Source organism: Seriola lalandi, unplaced genomic scaffold (genome assembly GCF_002814215.2).
Source record: "Seriola lalandi dorsalis isolate HSWRI2012SDOR001 ecotype SW California unplaced genomic scaffold, Sedor1 jcf7180002054449, whole genome shotgun sequence".
NCBI lineage: Eukaryota > Metazoa > Chordata > Actinopteri > Carangiformes > Carangidae > Seriola > Seriola lalandi.
In genome coordinates, this window is record NW_019525002.1 from 82,219 (window position 1) to 103,750 (window position 21,532).

General features: G+C 42.9%; 1 protein-coding gene across 10 annotated transcripts in view; it reads left to right on the forward strand.

The window, feature by feature from the left end:
- The window catches only part of tjp1b (tight junction protein 1b), a 54,410-nt gene extending 33,351 nt beyond the window's left edge, over positions 1-21,059 (forward strand). For 4 of the 10 annotated variants that reach the window (XM_023411102.2, XM_023411105.2, XM_023411106.2 and 1 more), the window contains 27 exons: positions 1,413-1,469; positions 2,000-2,124; positions 2,242-2,344; positions 2,576-2,891; positions 3,267-3,373; positions 3,799-3,967; positions 4,082-4,226; positions 6,767-6,900; positions 7,492-7,597; positions 8,233-8,383; positions 9,032-9,140; positions 9,233-9,452; positions 9,703-9,887; positions 9,979-10,074; positions 10,444-10,526; positions 10,636-10,846; positions 10,953-11,053; positions 11,166-11,516; positions 11,855-12,085; positions 13,149-14,009; positions 14,584-14,675; positions 15,114-15,329; positions 15,457-15,593; positions 15,991-16,465; positions 16,634-16,851; positions 17,475-17,618; positions 19,298-21,059. In XM_023411102.2, the coding sequence (XP_023266870.1) occupies positions 1,413-1,469; positions 2,000-2,124; positions 2,242-2,344; positions 2,576-2,891; positions 3,267-3,373; positions 3,799-3,967; positions 4,082-4,226; positions 6,767-6,900; positions 7,492-7,597; positions 8,233-8,383; positions 9,032-9,140; positions 9,233-9,452; positions 9,703-9,887; positions 9,979-10,074; positions 10,444-10,526; positions 10,636-10,846; positions 10,953-11,053; positions 11,166-11,516; positions 11,855-12,085; positions 13,149-14,009; positions 14,584-14,675; positions 15,114-15,329; positions 15,457-15,593; positions 15,991-16,465; positions 16,634-16,851; positions 17,475-17,618; positions 19,298-19,392 (5,238 nt within the window). In that variant the 3' untranslated portion in view covers positions 19,393-21,059. The remainder of the gene's footprint in view (positions 1-1,412; positions 1,470-1,999; positions 2,125-2,241; positions 2,345-2,575; positions 2,892-3,266; positions 3,374-3,798; positions 3,968-4,081; positions 4,227-6,766; positions 6,901-7,491; positions 7,598-8,232; positions 8,384-9,031; positions 9,141-9,232; positions 9,453-9,702; positions 9,888-9,978; positions 10,075-10,443; positions 10,527-10,635; positions 10,847-10,952; positions 11,054-11,165; positions 11,517-11,854; positions 12,086-13,148; positions 14,010-14,583; positions 14,676-15,113; positions 15,330-15,456; positions 15,594-15,990; positions 16,466-16,633; positions 16,852-17,474; positions 17,619-19,297) is intronic. The other 6 variants (XM_087175333.1, XM_087175334.1, XM_023411103.2 and 3 more) reach the window with 6 other exon arrangements.
- Positions 21,060-21,532: the final 473 nt, after the last annotated feature.

Here is a 21,532-nt window from a genome sequence, read left to right on the forward strand (position 1 = left end):
AACATGAGATCATTCTTCCCCATGAGCTTTCTGCCGAGGCGGCCTTATTGTAAGTGTTGGAGGTGTCAAAGAAATTACCAGCAAAGCAGGAGGGAAATGTGTGATAGTCTCACCTATTAAGGTCACAGACCTGGGATCAATTTACATGACAGATGGGGGTTATTGCATTAGGTGCTGTGATGTGGGTTGTAATTTGCCCCAAAGGGATGAACCTAATAGTATTTTATACGCAGTCATTGAATGTCTAATGTGTCGTGAGATTGTGGTGGAGGTGAAATGATATAGAAGGAGAGATAAGAAACGAGCGGTGCGGTGCGGCGCGGCGCAGAGGACAGTGCTGACCTAACAGCTGAATGAGTCGACCTTCATCTTATCCTCTCTGGTTGGTAATGTGACAGATTGTGTGCTTTCATTTCCGACTGAGTGTCAGCGGGGCCTCATTGTATCTATCACGGTGTTTGTCATTGTGCCTATTGTATTCGGTGCACTGTAAACATTGGACCTCATAGTGTGGACCTGCTATAAAGCAGAGAGTCTCCAGTCTGACACCAGCATGTTGATAGTATGAGTCTGTTTGAATATGTGTGTGAGGGTGCTGCAGTAAAACCAAGCACAGCACAGTGTGATCTCTACCACTGTAAATAGGCAACAGTGTAAAACTGGTTGTGACAGTTTGTATCTTTATCAAATTTCACCTGTGGAGAACCCAGAAACATTAGAGAGGAGAGGCAGTGGAGTGTAAACAGGCTTCAGTCAAATACAGTTGTCTCTCAAAAACATTTATTATTTTATTTAGTTATGGTTTTCCAGAGAATGTTTTTGTTCTTGTTAGTTTCATTACAGTATGTGATTAAAATGATTAAATTAAACCAAAATCCTCCAGGAAGGTATTGTTTATAAAAAAAAAAAAATTAAAAATTATTTTTAAAGGCATTAACTGAACAATGTACCTACATTGTTCATTAAAAAAAAGATGATTAGATACCATCCTGCAGACTTAGAGAAAGGTTAAATTTATCATTGTTAGAGGTGGTGTTCACATCTATTTCATTCATTTCTATTTCAGGAACAAACTGTTTTGAACAATGCAAGTTTTTTTTGTTATTTTTGTTTTCTTGAAAGCAGCAGATTTTGAGCCAAAGGATAAATGTTAAAAATATATATATATATATATATATATATACATTTAACATTTAACCTTTGCCAACTGCAGCAAAGATGTAAAATAACTCAGAACATGGGCGTTTGTTGATTTGTTCAAGGAAACTTGACAGGACACGTGACACTTCTTTTGACTGGATCTGTGTGTGTCACTTTGGTCATAGGCGGATCAGTCCATTTTTAATTTGTCTCTTTGGATCTGAACTCTCTTGGACCTCTTACGTTAATCACACTCTGTCTCTGTCCCCCAGAGCGCAGCAATGGAGGAGACTGTCATTTGGGAACAGCACACAGTTACACTACACAGGGTAGGTATCTTGTTATCCTCTGTCAGTTGCACTCTACATCTATCTATAGTATGTTGAAACCTGGTTCTCGTCCCAGTATCTGTCTGCCCTGTCTGTCTTCCTGTCTTTGCCCCCTTCCCCCATCCCTCCATTCTTCCTTTGCTTCCCATCTCCACTGGATCGCATGTCGTCTGCACAGTTTCTGGGAGAAAAGACTAAACACATCACATCTTCTACATGATTCTATTGCCTAAATATCCTCCACAAATGCAGATGCAAAAACAAGCTGCACAGAATAAGCTAACTCTCTACTCTTATTAGCAGTCTATAAGGGTGCTGGTGATGAAAAGTTACTCTTTCTCACGTTATAGTCTGTTCAGAAAAAAATGGTTTAATGGAAAATGTACAATCAGGTACAAATGTTTTCTTAACAATAACCTTATAATCTGTATCAGATCAGCTAAAAAGATGGATTCATGCTGGTTTCTTTTGTTGTGGTGCACAGACGGCTAAATCAGTGTCTGGATGTATTTGTTTTTCTCTGTGTGCAGGCACCAGGGTTTGGCTTCGGGATAGCCATATCAGGAGGTCGGGATAACCCTCATTTTCAGAGCGGCGAGACCTCCATTGTCATCTCAGATGTGCTGAAAGGAGGCCCAGCAGAAGGCCTACTGCAGTAAGATTTTTTTCCGTTATTGGAAGCCCGCTCAGATTGCAAGTTATTAGTATTAAATTACCCTGCCTGCTCCAGAAAGACTCCAGCTTGTCTGTTCTCCTTGTCTTCTCTCTCTAGGGAAAATGACAGAGTCGTTATGGTCAATGCCGTCTCCATGGACAATGTGGAGCACGCGTACGCAGTCCAGCAGCTTCGTAAAAGTGGGAAAATTGCCAAAATTGTGAGTGTCAATGTCCCATAATGAATTCCTTTAGAAAGAGTTAAGAGGAAAAAAGACTACAATCAGGAACAACCATGTGTTGCCACATGTACATATGTTGGCATTTTGAGCTCTCTCATTTTACAGTTGACTTGTATGAGAAATGTACACGATCATTGGAGCGTGATTGACTCAACTTAGTGCAACTGATTGGTTGTCAGGCTGATGTCATATCTCGTTTCCCTTGACCAGACAATCAGACGGAAGAGGAAGGTGCATGTTCCCATGGGCCGCCTAGGGGAGAGGGAAACTATGTCAGAGCACGACGAGGAGGAGGACAGCTACGATGAGGAGATATACGAAACGCGGAGCGGGCGCAGTGGCGCTTACAGTGGTGTGGGTGGGGCCATGGGGAGGCGCAGCGGCCGGAGCAGCGGACGAAGGGACAGGGAACGTGAGCGCAGCGGCTCGCGGGAGAGGAGTGTCTCCCCTCGCTCAGACCGCCGCTCACACAACCTGCCCCCACGTCCTGCCAAGGTCACACTTGTAAAATCCCGCAAAAATGAAGGTGAGGCTCACAAAGTCGGGGATAAAAAGGTACAGCTGCAAAGTTTTATGGTCTTTGAACCAATTACAGTTGCTGGTAATCCAGGAAATCACCTGCCATTTTATGTACCCGACTATTACCAGACTGCCAGACTTTTAGAAGAGAGTAAGACCTCCAAATCAGCATTGGTTAACTGCCAGAGTAAACAAAACTTGCCAGCCACAGCAAAATCCAAGTTAACTCAAGTAAATCTAAGTAGAAGAGCAATTAATCTTCTTTAATCGGTACTGTTAATCCCAGTGGGAGCAGCAGATGTCACCGAAGCGTGGTCAGTGTGGTGTGGTCACGTGAACTCTGTGCTAACATTGTCTTTGTTGCTGTCGTTCACTTTGTAAGCAGAATATGGCCTGCGCCTGGCCAGCCACATCTTTGTCAAGGACATTTCCCCTGAGAGCCTGGCAGCCAGGGACGGCAACATCCAGGAAGGGGATGTTGTACTGAAGGTGAGAGAGAGCGAGAGTGGGGGATGGAGACGAGAAGCCCGGTGAACATTTGATATGTAAACATCATAAAATATTAAAGATGAATTAAACTATTGAAAATGTTACATTATTTTCTCTTTCTCCTTCTGGTTTTGATGGAGCTGGAGAAAAAAAGAATTGATCATGTGTTCTGCCGTTTTCTACTATATATTTTCTACTGTCTAACGCTTTTAGCACATTCAACTCTGCAGTTAATTTACATTTGATCTTGTGCCCTTAAAACAATTCATCTGTAGCCCCAACTTATCTTTTCATGTTTGGTTTATATTAAAATTTGAAACATCATTATTATTTTTATTTTTTTACTTTTGATTTGAAGTTCTGTGGCTGTGTAAAATGTTCTTTATCATGTCACGTCTAATAGTTTCTTTTCCTGATATTCTCAGATCAATGGCACAGTGACAGAGAACCTCTCTTTGATAGACGCCAAGAAGCTGATAGAAAGGTCAAAGGGCAAGCTAAAAATGGTTGTTCAGAGGGACGAGAGGGCGACCCTGCTGAACATCCCTGACCTCGATGACAGCATTCCTTCAGCCAACGCCTCTGACAGAGATGGTGAGAGTGGTGTGAAGTGCTGGATTCAGTTGAAGTGGTGCACATCTTAAAAGCCTGACTTGTCAGTGTGTGTTTCAGACTGCCGTCAGTGAACAGTGGCTCTTGTTTGATCAGACATTTCAGATATCCATTCTCTGGCATCCGACCATTCCAATCGATCGCATGACAGACATCGTAGCAGCCGTTCCCGCTCTCCAGACAGACGATCTGAGCCCTCAGACCACTCCCGGCACTCGCCCCCACAAATCAGCAATGGCAGGTAAAGACCATCTGTCCACAGATTTAGATTCTTGCTTTTTAGCTGTCGTGAAAGACGTGGCAGGGGAATAGGTATGAAAATCAGAATCTCAAATCTTTTTTAAATAGATCAACTCAGTTTTGCTACTTTCTCTCTCCGGCTGAGTTAAGAAAGAAGTCTCAAGCCAAACACCACGGCAGTGCCCCCTTACCGCCAAGAATGTACCAGTATGATAAAACTAGATTATTACTTTTATTATGATCATTATATATTAATATTAGATTACCAGCAACACTTAAACAACTAAGGTTTTGATTGAGAGGGAATTGTTTTTCATATTACTGATGTACAGCTGAAGATATAAATTGATTAGTCAATCAACAGGAAAGAAATTGACATCTGTTTTGATAACACTCCAGCTTCTCAGATGTGAGGACTTGGTGCTTTTCTCTGTCTTGTTCAGTAGTAAACTCATTATTTTAAGTTTTCTTATTTACTTGTTTTTTTGACAGCACAGGAAGGTTTGGGAAATTGTGATGGGCAGATAATCATTAGTTAAAATAATTGATTGTTTCAGTCCAAGATCAATATTAAAAAAACTGCTACATAACTTGCCTGTGCTTCTGTCGGTCAAGGTTTGTTAAGACAGGCTCGGTTTTATTTTTTGTTTTTGTTGATTTTCGATTTTTATTTTGTTTGGGTTAATAGCAGCCGTCAGCCCATTCAGCACTTCTTTGACTGTAACCTTGTTTGAAACTACCTCATTAATTCTTCATTTAAACTCAGTAGAGCACCACAGTTCACACTGCTTACTGACCCAAGAAAAATAAGTCAACTGTTAAACTGCAAAAGAGTCAGTCTTGGTCAAAGTTGGAACTGAGCGCCAGGTCATAACTCCGCTCTGCTTACTGTAAAAGTTAATTGCTCAACCTGTACTGCTGTGTCCTTTTTCATTTTGAAAAAAAGCATTTTTCATACATCAGTTTCTGACACTACAAAATTATATAATATGGCAACGGGGAAAGATTTATGAATATAGTCTCATCAACACTGACACTTAATTTGTCTGCCTTTTTTATTCTTCTTACACGTCAACAGCTGGAGAATACCGTAAGTCATCACTCATTACCCAGGGTGAATTGTTACTAATAATAGTGGTAGTAACTCCTGAATAGATTTAAAGTAGAATGATAATAGACAGTTAGATCTAGTTTTCAGTGTTAAAACTTTAACAACTATTGTAATCTCACAGCCATCGTTCCAATAGAGAAATGATGAATAAAAATCAGTGTTTTGTGTAGCAGCAAATGATTAGCTAATGAAATCTTACTGAAATGACCCCATATGGCATCACTTATTCAGTGACTCCTCTTGTTTTGACTTGAGATGACAGAGTCCAGTAAAACTGTCACTGGATGTCTGTCTCTCCTCAGTGTTTTGGTGGACAAACCGCATGTTTGGCACACGGACAATATGGCCCCAACAATGAAGGAACAGAAGACCATCACTAACAATCAGTGTCAACTGTCTCCTCATGTACATGTGGCTCAGCATTTGTACTTTCTCTGTTCATATCATGTCTGACTCAGTTTTGCTCCTTCTTTTCTGTTAAATGTCTGTATATGTGTACGTTGAGATGCCAAAGGCAAAAATGTTTTATAATAATTTCTTGATGACACATCTAGATCAAGTATTTTAAATAACAGGAAGGAAATGTTGGAACAGGATGTTAGTATTTATCTGAACCTGATCTGGACCTGTGATCTTTTCTCTCAGTTCAGGAAGTTGGCAGTTAAAAGTACGGCCTCCTCCAGGTTGGGTTGAAAAAGAAGTTTGTTCCTCTGCAGCCACTTCAAACAGGGTGTTTCATAGTTTCTTTGTTGACCAGCCTGTGAATAAGGCAGGATTTTGCCAGTAAAGCTGTGCCAGTGAGCAGACATGTGACCAGGAGGTCTGAGTCAGAGCCATAGAACCGTACCACTGGTCAGCCCGCTTTGCCTACTTCTGTTGCCTTCTGATTTCTCATTTGAAACCCGTTGGGAATGTCAGCGTTTATGAAAACACAGGGGCGTTCTGTCATCAGTTACAGTTATTATCTCAGGCATAATTGGACAGGATTGGTGTGTATCGGTTTACATGGCCTTAATGTTTTATAAAACTGACATCAAAGTCAAACCTTTGCTGGTCTAAAGCCAGAACCACACAGTGAAATTCACCTGGAGGACAGAATCCACTCTGACACCTTAGATAAGCTGCTCTAAAAATAGACCACAAAAGAGTGGAAAGACAAAGTGGTGACCTTCAAGACCAAGATGCAGCTTCAGACTTGAGCTGTTCTTTTCACCTGTTTTTCTTTTCTCAGCCAGTGTCCACTGCAGTCAGGAGAAAATCTTCATTTAGTCTAGATTAGGCCTTGGTGTTGTTGTGTGTTGTCAAGACTTTGTTGCCCTAAAGCTTTCCTGTTGCCCCCAAGATCTACGTCTCCAGAATACACTATTTATAATCTTATGTTGTCATTCTCCAAAGATAAACTGTAGAAAAACATCTATTTTTGTCTGCAGTCACCGAAGTCGTGATGACGAACGGCTCTCAAAGCCGGCGTCGACGCCAGCGAAGCTAGCAGAGGAGGTTCCTCTACCCAAACCGAAGGAGTCAGCCATTGGCAGAGAGGAGAAACAGCTCCCACCACTCCCAGGTCAGAGATCCAACCATCAGCCATTAAACCTGATCGTTGTGTGTACATGTAAGAGAAATCATTTGCAAATCATTCTGAATTTTAATCTGTCCCACATCCATACTTATGAGGTTCGTAAGCAAGTGAAACAGCATGTGTTTTTGTGCCTGTCATTTGCAGCCGAACATTAAATGGCTTCATGACAGTAAAATGAAATCCTGTTTGAACCAGTCATTTTTGCCCTTTTTAAAAGCACAACGACCAAAAACAGTTAGATCCAGACGCCTGCTGAGCCTGGCTCAGTTCGCCTGGAGCCAAGTGAAAATAAACCGTATGAGTTGATCGAGTCTGACGTTCCTCCCCAGCCTGCAGCACTCTGCTGCCTTTCTGTTTGACCTCCCTGCTCAGGACACTGTGTGCGCGTGTGTGTGTGCGTGTGTACGCGCGCATGCGCGTGTGTGTGTGTGTTGTTTTTAATAGTTGTGTTCTAACTAGTGAGCTTGTTCTCAGTTAAACATATGTATCTGCAGTAGTGTTAAGTTGTGACAGTGTCTGGGGGAGTAGACATCATCTGTCTGCATTAATAACATGAGTCTGTGTGTTTTTGTTTAGAGCCCAAGCCGGTGTATGCTCAACCTGGACAGCCAGATGTAGACCTGCCAGTCAGTCCTTCTGATGCCCCTGTGCCAAGTGCTGCTCATGATGATAGCATCCTACGGTAATATTGATGACATCATATGTATGAAGTATAAAAGGCTTATGAAAATCTACATAGCAGAAACTACTGTGTGAATTTTTGTGAGCGCCTAACTTCATTAGCTCTTGGCTCACTTCATTAAAAAGAGAAGGCCAGTGTGAGGAAAACAATTTAACCACAAGTTAGTGCAGCAACAGCACATCTTTGAAATGCAGTGGACGTTTTCTGTAGTGCTCCCATGCACATCCTCCCATCAACTCATATGAAGCATGCCGCAGGTCTAAGAATGCAATGCTGTTTAGAGGTGTGAATTACATGGCACGTAGTGGTTTGCTGGCAAGGTGAATAAGCAGCTTTGAATATTATGGGATGCACAACTATCAACAACTGTTTTTGTGCCGTGCAAACAGTTAACTGTGGTTATTTTTGTCAGTAGCAAACATGTTGAAATGGATTCAAATGTTCTCTAAGATTAAATTTTTCTCCAGAACAATGTGCTTTTGTAAGATCCCAAAAGAGTGAAGTGTATCAAAAAAAGAGCAACCTGGCTGCCAAACAAGGGTCCCTTAACTATTCATAAAGTGTAGTTTGTATTCGTAAAAAGGAAATTCCATCAAATGATGTCGTGTCAGCCTAACTCTCGTCTTCGTTCTCAGGCCGAGCATGAAGCTGGTGAAGTTCAAGAAAGGGGAGAGCGTGGGACTGCGTCTGGCTGGAGGGAATGACGTGGGCATCTTTGTAGCTGGAGTGCTGGAGGATAGCCCAGCTGCTAAGGAGGGCCTGGAGGAGGGCGACCAAATTCTCAGGGTGAGTTACTTTATTTTTAACACAGTAAGTGTATGAGCTGAGAGCTGAAATCAAGCCCTTGCATTTTAATTGAAAAGTTGGTGTAAAATGAGAAATTGCAAAAAGTTGCATGTTGAAAACTTGTTGTTAATCTGTGGTATGAAGGATCATTTTTTATTGTCTTTATTAACTGAATGGGTTACATTATAGTATCTGTAAACAGCCATATTTAATGGGGTATGCATCCTCGAGCTTCTCCCTTTTTTTATTCCTGGTTTTACACACTAGCTGCTCCAAAATTCCTGTGCCTCCTGGCTGGTCTCTTAGCAATGGCCCCGAGGGAGCACACACAAAAAAACAGTTTCCTCTCGCTGTGTTTGTCCCATTTCCTCACAGTCATATATCTCGCTGTTTGTACCTCCTCCTCTTTTTCTCCAAGTATAATGACGAATGGCTTTAGTTCTTGCAGTGCAGTAAAACCTGAAGTCACCCAGGCAATGCCGAGAACAGGAAGAGCTATGTAAACCTTTATCTAAATAGAGATATACTCTTTCTGTCAGACGCACTGTGGACAATAAAGTCTTAACTTAAACTTAAAAGTCCAAAATAAGAGTGAATTTATTTGATGAAAAACATAAAACAATTGACCTCTGTTTTCCTAAACTCCAGGTAAATAATGTAGATTTTGCAAACATAATTCGAGAGGAGGCGGTGCTGTTCCTCCTGGACCTTCCTAAGGGTGAAGAGGTCACCATTCTGGCCCAGAAGAAGAAAGATGGTAAGTGAAGTGAGTAAGGAGAGGAGAAAAGAAATACCGTTCTATTGGTTTCCTCGGCCTGTGTTTTTGACTCACTTCTCTTTCCTGTTCAGTCTATCGACGGATTGTGGAGTCAGATGTCGGTGACTCCTTCTACATTCGGACGCACTTTGAGTACGAAAAGGAATCTCCATATGGGTTAAGCTTTAACAAGGGCGAGGTGTTCCGTGTGGTGGACACCCTCTACAACGGCAAGCTGGGCTCCTGGCTGGCTATTCGCATCGGCAAGAACCACCAAGAGGTGGAGAGGGGCATCATCCCCAACAAAAACAGGTGATTACATCCTAACAGGCGTGTATCTGCTCTGCCTTGTCAGTTATCTTAAAAGAGTGACATGCTGGATAAATGTTTGTCACAACAGTAGACAGCGAGTCCAACCTTTTTGTATTACATTTGTTATGATTATCATTGCCATGTAATATCCTTAGGTATTGGCAGTGTTGAGGTGGGCTGTGCCAAGTTTATGACACCTCTATTAACTTACGTTACACTAAGAACTTGTCTTTCTGCCATTTGTCAACAGAGCGGAGCAGCTCTCCAGCGTGCAGTACACGCTACCCAAAACAGCAGGTGGCGACAGGGCCGACTTCTGGAGGTTCCGCGGACTTCGCAGCTCGAAGAGGAACCTGAGGAAGAGCCGAGAGGACCTCTCCTCCCAGCCGGTCCAGACAAAGTTCCCAGCTTATGAAAGAGTTGTACTGAGAGAGGGTAAGTAGTCTGATCGTGTCTGGCAGGCTGTACATTTTGTCAGTGTGAGACTATTTTTATTATAATTTTATTAATTTATTTGTCTTTGCAGCTGGTTTCCTGAGACCGGTTGTCATTTTTGGGCCCATTGCTGACGTTGCTCGAGAAAAACTCTCCAGAGAAGAGCCAGATCTTTTTGAGCTTGCAAGTATGTTTTATTTATTTTTTATTTTTTTACCACTTTCTTTTCAATGGACAATTACACAAGACAACAACAGACAGATAACACAAACAAAGGTTTACGGTTACATACTCACAGTTTGAGCTGTTTTGACAAGCGATAGATCCATTTACAATTGGTCAAGTAAATATGTGATGAACAGCTGCCATATTTTAAAGAATCTGTCATTAGACCCATGAATGGCAAACCTCATCTTCTCTCAGTTCAAGAACCTCGGAGTATCCCTGATCTACTGTTTAAATGTTTGCAAATATGTTTTTATGCATTATATTGCAAAGTTATTGAACCTGTACTCAGAAATGTTTCTTCATGAATCTCTTGAACCACGTTTTCCAGAGAGTGAACCGAGAGATGCAGGAACAGACCAGCGTAGTTCAGGAATCATTCGTCTTCACACCATCAAGCAGATCATTGACAGAGTGAGTTTGCCTCCTTTTTATCATATAATGTGCATCAGAGATTTTTGGATTATTTCACCACAGATATGTACTTATCATTCTTGTTCTTCCCCATCTTTACCCTATGAAGGACAAACATGCTGTGCTGGACATCACTCCGAACGCTGTGGACAGGCTGAACTATGCTCAGTGGTACCCGATTGTAGTCTTCTTAAATCCCGATAATAAGCAGGGTGTGAAGAACATGAGGACCAGACTGTGTCCAGAGTCCAGGAAGAGCGCCAGGAAGCTCTATGAGCGAGCCATCAAACTGAGGAAGAATAATCACCACCTGTTCACCAGTGAGCGGCACAGTGTTAAAACACAGTTAATTAAAAATGTATATTGTCTCTTTTAGATGTTTTGTTTCTCGATGAAGTGATTGTAACTCAAAACATTCTCCCTTAGCCACCATCAACTTGAACAATATGAACGACGGCTGGTACGGAGCTCTGAAAGAAACAATCCAGCAACAGCAGAACCAGTTGGTGTGGGTGTCGGAGGGCAAGGTGAGAGAAACTGGCCAACTGCTTGTTCTGTTCCACTGCACTGAACAGCATTATACGAGTCCTGTTAGAGCCTTACTGAGCCATGAGGTGACAGTTTCTCTTCTCTGCGCAGGCGGATGGCACTACAGAGGATGACTTGGATATCCACGATGACCGTCTGTCCTACCTGTCGGCGCCGGGTAGCGAATACTCCATGTATAGCACAGACAGCCGCCACACTTCTGACTACGAGGACACAGACACAGAGGGCGGAGCGTACACAGACCAGGAGCTTGATGAGACTTTGAATGACGAGGTGGGTCTGCCCACGGAGCCCGCCATCACCCGCTCTTCAGAGCCTGTGCGAGAAGACCCACCTGTCATTCAGGACACCCCTGGTTACCCTGGGTACCAGCACCCTGTGCAGCCCGACCCAGCAAGTCGCATAGACCCAGCTGGGTTCAAGATGGCCGCTCCGCAACAGGTAAAGTTCATATCTAGCTTTGCAGGCAGTCCAATGCAGGCTGTGCCGGTCAGAAATGAATGTATGGCTAAAAGTATATGACCGCAGAGCAGAGGAATAGCTCCTTTGTTTTCAGTGTCGTGTCCTGATCTTTAAGATTAAATGTCCTTTGTTAAGTCATAAACATGTTTAGAAGCTACTGGTATATTATTTATTCTAACCACATTTTTGTAAGTGCATTCTCTGGCTGGTGTAAAACTGATTCAGTGTCAGGAAGAAGATCATGGTGTTGGGGTCAGCTGTGCTTTGTGTGCCCTTGGCAGGCTGTGTTATAAATGTCTCTTAACAATACTTCACAGCAAGATGAGGCTGCTCTGCCCATGCCCTCGTTGCCTCCGACGGTGGTAACGCCCCCTGCTGTTGAGCAGCCTGTACAGCTAGAGGGTATGCACCTAGAGGAGCCGCCTGCTGCAGCCGCAGCTCCTCAGGCTGACTCACTTAGCAGCCCCAGCCCTGCCCCTGAGCTTATTCAGCCCCTACCACCACCACACGAACCCCACCCGTCTGGACCGTCTGGTCCAGAACCAAAGGTACCCGCTGTTTCACCAGCCACTCGGACCGGGCCTGGGCCCCAGCCTGCTGTTTTAACTGCCTGTCTTCTCGCACATGCTTTCCACTCGCTCTCTGCATGAAATGCCCACACTGTGTGACTCACTGAGCCCACTGTGTGCCTCTGGCTCCCAGAGAAAATGTGCGACAGACTAGTCCACATGCACCACAGTGGGCTGGGAGACCAGAAGGACTGGTACATCTGAGTCTTTGACCAGGGTGAAGACATCCACAACCAGCCCTAACTGTTGCCTCTTACTTCCTTTGCATGGCTCCTAATGTTTTTTGGGTTCCTTTCAGCTTTGACTCTCTTCTGTAGATGAACGATAGTAGCACTTACAGTGGCATCGTAGTAGTAGATGTGTCGTCTGTTGTAGTGCCAGTAGTTTGACGTTGCATTAGATGCAAACTGAATGTTGGTTGCATGATGAAGGCTAACCTGCAGACAGTACTCTTGGTAATGATTTCCATCAAGCAATTCTCCCTATGGAAAAACAAACTTACATCAGCACACTGCATTATGTCTTCTGTAAAGTAGTCTGTCCTGAGTAGATGCCAACAAATCAACCTTCTTCCATAGGAAGTACTGTAACTAGATTTGCTGTCTACAGGCTACACATCATATGTTTGAAATGAGGCCTTTCAGAAATGCGCAAATTGCTTGTTAGTTCATTGTTTATGAAACATGTTAACGTGTTAAATCCAGTTGTGTTTATATGGATTATTATCATTCTTGAAAGGCATCTTGTCAAACAGGCATTCAGGTCTGATTTTGAATAATGGATTAAGGTTTGCTTGTGTAAATGCACTTTGACTTTGATGTTTGTTTGAATAATTGGTGGTGGGATTTTTCTAATAATCTGGTTAATGATATTCAGTTCCTCAAGATTTTGATTCATTTTTCAGTATTGAATTTAATTATTCTTAAACTGGTGTTGGGGAAGCATTTTTCTCTGACGGCTTTCTGTCCTTCAACATGGTGGTTTGTTAAAAGCTCAAATGATGATGTGATAGATGTATTCATTTAGTGCTGTTTCTTCACAGATGTACAAGAAAGATCTGTACAATATGGAGGACCCTGTGCGAATCAACCATGGCCTGAAGCCGTCTATGAGCTACAGTCACCAGCCGCCGTACCAGGACAAACAGCCATACCGCGAATATGACCACCCGCCTTACGGATACGATGGAGGCGGCTACGGAGAACCAAAGCCTCACAACACTGACTCTCACCTGCACTACGACAACCGTGTGCCTCATTACAACGAACAGTGGCCCCCCTATGACCAGCAGACCTCGTCCTCACAGCCCGCAGGGTACCAGACGGGCCACCAGCAACCCATGGGCTACAACCCCCGGTCCCCCTATGAGGATGGACCAGGGAGGGACTACAGCCCCCCTCAGCCACGCTATGATGAGGCCTCACCAGTGGGCTACGATGGCAGACCACGCCACAGTAAACCTGGGCCCATTCGTTATGATGAACCCCCGCCCCCGCCCCCTGCAGGCTACGATGCCCGCTCCCCTTATGAGACAGAACCTCTCGGCTTCCCCATTAATTCACCTCGATCACCAGAGCCTCCAAAGCAGTATTACGGTGACTCTGGTCTGAGGCCCACCTATATCCCTGGGCCTCCAAACCGGGGCTATAAACCAGGGATACATGACCCTATGATAAACTCTGAACCCACCATTCCCCCTCCAAAACCAGAGACCCTGCCCTCCCCAGGTGAGCCAGTGGTCACCCCAGGCTCCAAACCCCTCCCTCCCCCGCCCCGGGAAGACCTGGATGAGGACCCGGCCATGAAACCACAGTCAGTGCTCAACAGAGTCAAGATGTTTGAGAATAAAAGGTCTGTTTCGATGGACAGGGCTAAAGAGGGAGGAGAGTCGTCGGCACTCAGGGTACGTTCCTCACATAAGTGTACAGCTGTCGGCTCGATGGGTCAAACATTTAATTTAGGTGGTAGACAAAGCAACTTCAACACAGTTATAAACATTGCTAACAAGGAAAAGGACTGTAGTTAGAGTCACACATGAATCACTTAAACAACATAAGGACACTAAAAGAGGTAGATAAGAAAATAAAATTAAAACACAAACAACTTAAATCTTAACCAGAGAAAACTAGGACCATATTCTAAATATATACGATGCCTGGTACAAAGTGTGACATTAGGCCAAACGTCAAGTCGGTCTTTGTTGGTTATTAAAGAAGTTTGACGATTACTATTTATGCAAGGTACACAAGGTGTCAAAGCAGCACAAGAGAACTAACAAAGCTCAGAGGAGTCCAAATGATCTTTTCCCAAACCGCAGATACATCAGCCAGAAACTGCAGGACTTGAAAATGCAAGCTTGTTTCTGTATTTGTCAGCCATAGTACTCAATGTCTTTGTGCATGCAGTCCATTTATGTGAACGAAAATCTGGACCAGATGCAAGAAGCGCTAAAGAGACACTCTCTCCTTGCTTTTCAGTCTGCAGATGTTCCTAAACCTGTGAGTGCACCTGGCCCAGTCCTCAAAGCCAATTCCCTCAGCAACCTGGAGCAGGAGAAGTCCACCTATAGGTATGTAGTCCTCATTAAAGCACCCCCGGCTGCGGAGAAGGTGGGTGAAGGACAAGTCTTAAGATCCCTGCAATGGCGTCGTAGAATTCATTTATTGTTGTTTGAGCGCCATCTAGTGGAGTAAAGTCACTGTGCAACGAGCAAGACTTAAGTGTGCTGTGCAGAGACGGCAAAGGCCTGCAAACGCCAAGTGTGCACTGATAGATGGAACCTCTGTGTTCCCTGTTGTGAGAAGGTCAGCACCAGACTGAGCTCCTCGCCCCGTTTTGGGGTATCCAGATTGTTTTCAAACATACTTGATAATTTCAGGGCTTGATAACCATCGGGATATATTAGATGGCTTCTGTCAAAACATTGTTCAGCGGACTGTAAGTCAATCTACTCTCTGTCCCCACAGTTAAAATATCTTTTTTTTTTTTTTTGGCTCTCTCTCTGCAGGGCTCCTGAGCCACAGAAGCCCCATACTAAACCTCTGGATGATGTAGTGCGTTCCAACCACTATGACCCAGATGAGGACGAGGAGTACTACAGGAAGCAGTTGTCCTACTTTGATCGCCGTAGCTTCGACAGCAAAGCCATGGGCCAGCCTGCTCCTGGCATCAACCGCTTCCATGATCTGCCCAAACCAGCTCAGCTGTCCTACCCGTACAACAGGTATAAAAACGTACCTCATGCCGGCAGAGTGGGCCGAGGTGCAGAATTTACTGAGCTGTTTTCTCAGAGCAGCTACAGAATCATGATTGTTTTTATCAACTGTATTGTTTCTGTCTTGCTACTGCAGAGTCGAGTCTGTGGAGAAGGTGAGTCCAGTGGAGAAAAGATACGAGCCCCTGCCCCAGATCAGCCCCTCCTCTCAGTATGGGCCCCCCGCCTCTGCGATCCCACCCAACACACTGCCCAAGCTCAGCCCCAATGACGGTAAGCTCTCTAACGTTTCCTGCCTCATGTACTTGTCAAGTGTAAATGAACATTCAAGACTTACAAGAAAGTGTCACTTCTACTGTTTCAGGCTGCAAAAAAATAGTATTATTTATTACAGATTAATTTGCCAAATAGTTTTTTCAGTAATGGATTATTTATAAAATGTCAGAAAATGTGTGGGGGGGGGTGTTCATCACAGCCCAAGGTGACGTCTTTAAAGTGCTTATGTCCAAGCATCAGAACAAACCCAGTGATGCTCAGTTTACTATCACAAAATATAAATGAATGCTGCACATTTGTACGTTTAAGAAGCTGCAACTGAGAAATGTTTGAAATTTTTACTTGAAAAATTACAGGCTGTATTTACGTGATTGTATCCTCCTCACATTTCCAGCTAACTCCATACCTGAACCGTTGAGCTCACCCAATCCTAAACCTGAGCTGGCAGCTCTCAGGCCGGCCAGCAGAGACGAACCCACCCCAGGGGGTTATCTGCCCCCGAGGGGCCTCCCTGACAAATCCCCAGTCAACGGCACTGATGCAGCACCCCCAAAGACGCTTGGCGCTCCTGCTCCAACTAGCTATAACCGCTATGTCCCCAAGCCTTACACCAGCTCAGCTCGGCCCTTTGAGCGCAAGTTTGAGAGCCCCAAGTTCAACCACAACCTGCTGCCCAATGACACACAGGTGAAGACAGACCTGCTCAGTAAGCCCAGTGTGGTGAGCAGCGGCAGCAGCGGGAAGCCTCAGCTGTCACCACAGCCCCTGGATCATGACAGCGGCCTGGACACCTTCACACGCACTATGGACAACAGGCCCAAATACCAGCACAATAACATCAACACCATCCCCAAGGCCATCCCTGTAAGGTAAGACGCTCAGAAATGTTCACGTCGAGCAGCAGCAGTTCGTTCTCTGAGGGTAATTACTGAGCTGCTGACAGACACAAACATACTTGTTTGTACTTAGGGTCCTCTGCTGCACATTATTCTCTGTCTACTCTGTTTTGACTGATGATGCCAACTTCTGTCCCTCAGCCCCAGCGCGCTGGAGGATGACGACGAGGATGAAGGGCACACAGTGGTGGCCACCGCCCGGGGGATCTTCAACTGTAACGGAGGGGTCCTGAGCTCCATCGAGACAGGCGTCAGCATCATCATCCCCCAGGGTGCCATCCCCGAGAGCGTGGAGCAGGAGATTTACTTCAAGGTGTGCCGGGACAACAGCATCCTGCCCCCCCTCGACAAAGAGAAAGGTCAGTGCTGCACTGCTACACAGAGTGTCTGCATATTCTGAATATGTCAAGGAACAAGTTGACACTACATCTGAGGAGCAAAACGCAATCTGTAAAACTTAAGGTGCTGATGTACTTCGGATACAAAGAAACCAACTTTTTGTTTTAGTGAAAAAGTGGCATTTAACTGCTTATATGTATTTTTAAATTGAATGGCTACACCAGGATAAAGTTTTAGCAGCACCTCTATCAGATAATTATAGATTTGATGCCACTCACTGGTTCTGCTGCACAATGAAACACAAAGCAAAGAGCACTACATAAACTTCTTACACTATATATGTCTTTATGATAAAGGGTGTAAAGAGGTAAATAAACAGTTGATTCACACCATAGACACAGCTGTGTGCTCTGACACAGAATAACATCCATGTTAGCATATTTTAAATGAACATTTAACGCCAAAGGAGTGTACATACTTAATTAACCTGGCAAGTCAGTTTGTAGTTTACTCTCATTCACTATGAAGGCCTGGCAGTAGACTGCATTTAGCCTCTTGACTGGGTAATAGATGATCCTGTCTGCTGGTTATTTCCTGCACGTTTAATTTAATGTAATTGAAATGTTGTTGTGTGTCCGTGCAGGAGAAACGCTGCTAAGTCCGCTGGTGATGTGTGGCCCTCACGGACTCAAGTTCCTGAAGCCGGTGGAGCTGCGCTTACCTCACTGTGCGTCCATGACCCCTGATGGTTGGTCTTTTGCTCTAAAATCCTCCGACTCCTCGTCGGGTACGCTGTCCTCTCTCTGTCCTTTTGGGGTCTGTGGGCTTTGGTGGTTAGAGAGGAGCGTTTCTTTGTGTCTGAGTCATTTTAATCAACTCACCCGTTTTTCATACCTGCTCACTTCTTTATCCTGCATGCGCTGCTTGGACTTTGACTTTGTTTTGTATTGTGCTACCTAACAGTTATGATCAAAAAAACATTGTCACTTTCAAATTCAACTGTCACTCAGACTATCACTCGAATGCTTGACTGATTTGATTTTAGTCCACCAACAGAAAATTAATTGACACAATTTTGACGAAGGATTAGTTGTTTTATGTCATTTGTCAAACATTACTTTGTTCCGGCTCCTCAGGATTTTTCTTATGTAAGATTAAACTGAATATCTTGTGCTAGTCATCTATTTTTCATCATTTTCTGACATTTTACAGACGGTACAACAATTCATTCTCAGTTAATTGAGAAATTGTTAGTTATCTTTTATTTTTAACTCTTTATTGTCCCAATCCTTTAACTTCCAGTCCAGTTTTTTGACCAGTAAACTGTTGTAAAAGACAGAGGGTTTATTTTCTGTCTGTTTTGAGCTCAGTTTTTAGAAAGGATTTTCATTATTAATGGATCAGCAAAGCTCAGCCATTACCTGTTTGTATGTCGTCTGAACTGTGACTGTGATTTTAATTCATTAAGTCAAGATGTAAGATAATCAGGTAACATTTATACAAAACACCTGCTTAACTAATGCCTGACATATGATTGAATTCATGAAGTGAGGCTGAATGTATCATGAATTCCTGTTGATGATGGAGCCACTATGAGTGCGATTAGTTAACACTTGAATCATGAATGAATCATAAGTTAATGAATGTTCACTCCATACATTGTGCCACCACAAGAGCTGGAATCCAGTTACATAGAAAAGGTTCTTTCAGACAGCACTGCCCATTCAGTACCTATTCATATTTACTTTTGATGACGGCCAGGTAATTTAGCTGTTCTCTACTATAACACTGTCAGTCTCACAACAGACTAATTGGAAAAAAAAAAAAAAGGATCAAAATCGATGCTGCCGGACCAGAGATATCCTGACGCCTACATTACCCATGACCCACAACTCGACCACTGACAGTTCAGTTGGAGATTATTTTGCACATGTAGTAGAACTCCCCAAGACCTGTAAACAGACTTTGATGTGAAACATTAACATATCTATCGTTCTTCTCTGATTTGTCAACCAGCATCTCCTCCTCAGTGTTTCTGCTTTAACGCGTCCTCCTCTTCTGCACTACACTCCACTTCTCTCAACAATAAATACCATGAGAGCGTCGGCTCCTGCAGCAACATGTTGACATTTACATCTGATATCCTGCAACAGTAACTGGATTCAGGCTCATTTGGTGGCAAATAAATAAATGTATGAAATAACCGCTCCTTCACTAACATTCATTAAATTAATGATCCATTAAGCATTAACTAATCTCATAAACTCATGGTGAGCAACAGGAATTCATGGCACATCCTGGATTCATTTCTACATGAAAATATGAAACTCATCAGTGGTACATGTTGTTATTCAGGAACAGAGAAATCTGTTTCATTTTTAAGCTTCTTCTTCTTCGTTTCTTTTCCGCATTTTAAGATTACGGGAGTTTCTCCAGCAGCTGACATCATGTCTCTATTTCCTGCAGGTGATCCCAAAACCTGGCAGAACAAATCTCTCCCTGGAGACCCAAACTACCTGGTGGGTGCAAACTGTGTATCTGTGCTCATTGACCACTTCTGAAGAGGGCAACAGCTGGTCTGTTACTGAATGTGATAAACTGGGGACCTCAGTTGCCCCTGCCGTGCTCCCTGCACCGTGGCGGGGTGCACAATGCTCGATGAAGTATGAACTTGATACTCTCACGTTGTTTACTGTGCCCAAAATTTGAAGAAAAAAAAAGAAAAAAAAAAAGAAACAAACACACACAAGGAGAGTCGGAGGAGTCCAGCATCTCCAAGGCTGTACTCTTGTTCTTTTCTTTAATTTTTTTTTTCGGTGCTTTCAAGGCTTGCAAAAAATAAAGATTAAAAGAAGTTATTTAACAAAGGAACTGAAGTTGGAATGCATGACCGGTGCACAGACTGAATAATCTCATTTTGACTTTTTTAGCTAATTTTGTAAAAAGGTCAGAGCAATGCGAGACAAAGGAGAATTTTGGAAACTCGTTTAATAGTGCAATGGGATTTTTGCGTACTGTAAGAAAAAAAAAAAAAAACGCTCACAAACAACAAAGTTGGTATATGCAAAACTTTTGTTTGTGAGTTCTGTGGTCATGCGTTTCACTCATGAAGGATCTCTGAGGACTTGAGAAATGCTGAACCTGACTCATGAAGGAAAACGTAGGCATCATAAAGATTAAAAAATAATATGAAGAATGAAGGATAAGTATTAGTATCAGACACCCGTTTGTTCTGACGGGGCTCTCTCTGTTTAAAACTGATGTTTTGTAGCAATGTTTTACCGTAGATAAATATACTGACTTGATTTTACAAACTCCTGCTGTCTAGAGATCTATGCATGTGCTATGACTCAGGTCCAGAAGCCTGCTACTACTAAGTTCAACACATGAAAATCCCATCGTACACTGCAAGCAGTGATGCCTTATCTGCATATTAACTTTTCAGTGAAACTTTAAAACATCGGATCCTTCAGTTATAGCGATCACTACAGAAAGAAAAAGTTGTCTCTGCATTTTCTCATAACCAGTGAACTTGGATTTAGCACACGAGAATAATTGAGGCTGATGAAAAGGTATGCTTTCTTTTACTGCTATGCATATGAAGTCTGAGGAAATACAAAAAGCTAGAAGATGTTTAAATTGTGGCTGTACATACTGCTAGCATATGGCCTTGGTTCTCTGTAAATGAACTTTTGTACATCTTTGTTATTTTGTATAAAAGAGAAAACGTTTGTTAAAAAAGACAAAGCGGTTACATTGGTTATGTTTGTATTCTGGTTATACCCCTGAGCCTTGGAACTGACATAAGCAGTAATAAGTCCGACTTTTCTACCAATATATACACACACACAACTTAAGGCATTTTTAACAGTCAGAAAACTTTTTATTCTTATTTACAAAATAGAGAAGTGCTTGGTTTAAATGATTTTAAAAGATGTACTTGAGGGGGTCTGCTGTGAAGAGTGGTCCCTTCCTTTATTTGTGATACTGGATGCTGTATTGTGTGCCCTGAAATGTATTTTTGTACTAATAGACAATTTATTATGGCACATCAGTACTATTTTCTTTTGATATGATAACACTGCTTCAACCCAACACTAGTTTATTCTCCTGTGTGGCTGACATTCTTTTATTTATTTTGATTTGTCTTCGGTTCAACTTTTGTTTTCTTTGCGACACATTTCTAAGTATACCACTGTATTAATAAATAAATTCATTTTTAAAGTAACTGCCCCTTGGATTCGAGTGTTGCTCCAAACTTCCAGATGTTTTACACATCGACACACCCAGACTGTTCCAGACGGCTCGAGGGATTCCTGTGGGTTCAGAAGTTGGAGGTTGTATTAACAGTATGGAGTGCTAGATTTAAGTTTTCTACCATTTACAGCTGCTTCATAAACACATTCAACATGTAAATGTAGTGAAGTGAGCAGTGAGGTGGATTATTCTGCAGATACAAAACGACAATCTTCAGTTAAAGATCCTCATGTTTTCTGTAAAAATGAATTTCCTGCTGTTTTTCTTAATCTGACCATTTCTGGTTCACTGACAATGAATCAGAAATTAGTTCCTCTTTTGAAGATGTCCGTTCTGGGTTTCGACACAAAATGTTGAATTACTTAATTGAAAATTAAATCTGTTCCTTCTCCCTCGTTGACAAAAATCTAAAATCTATGAATATTCAAATCGTATTCAACCCTT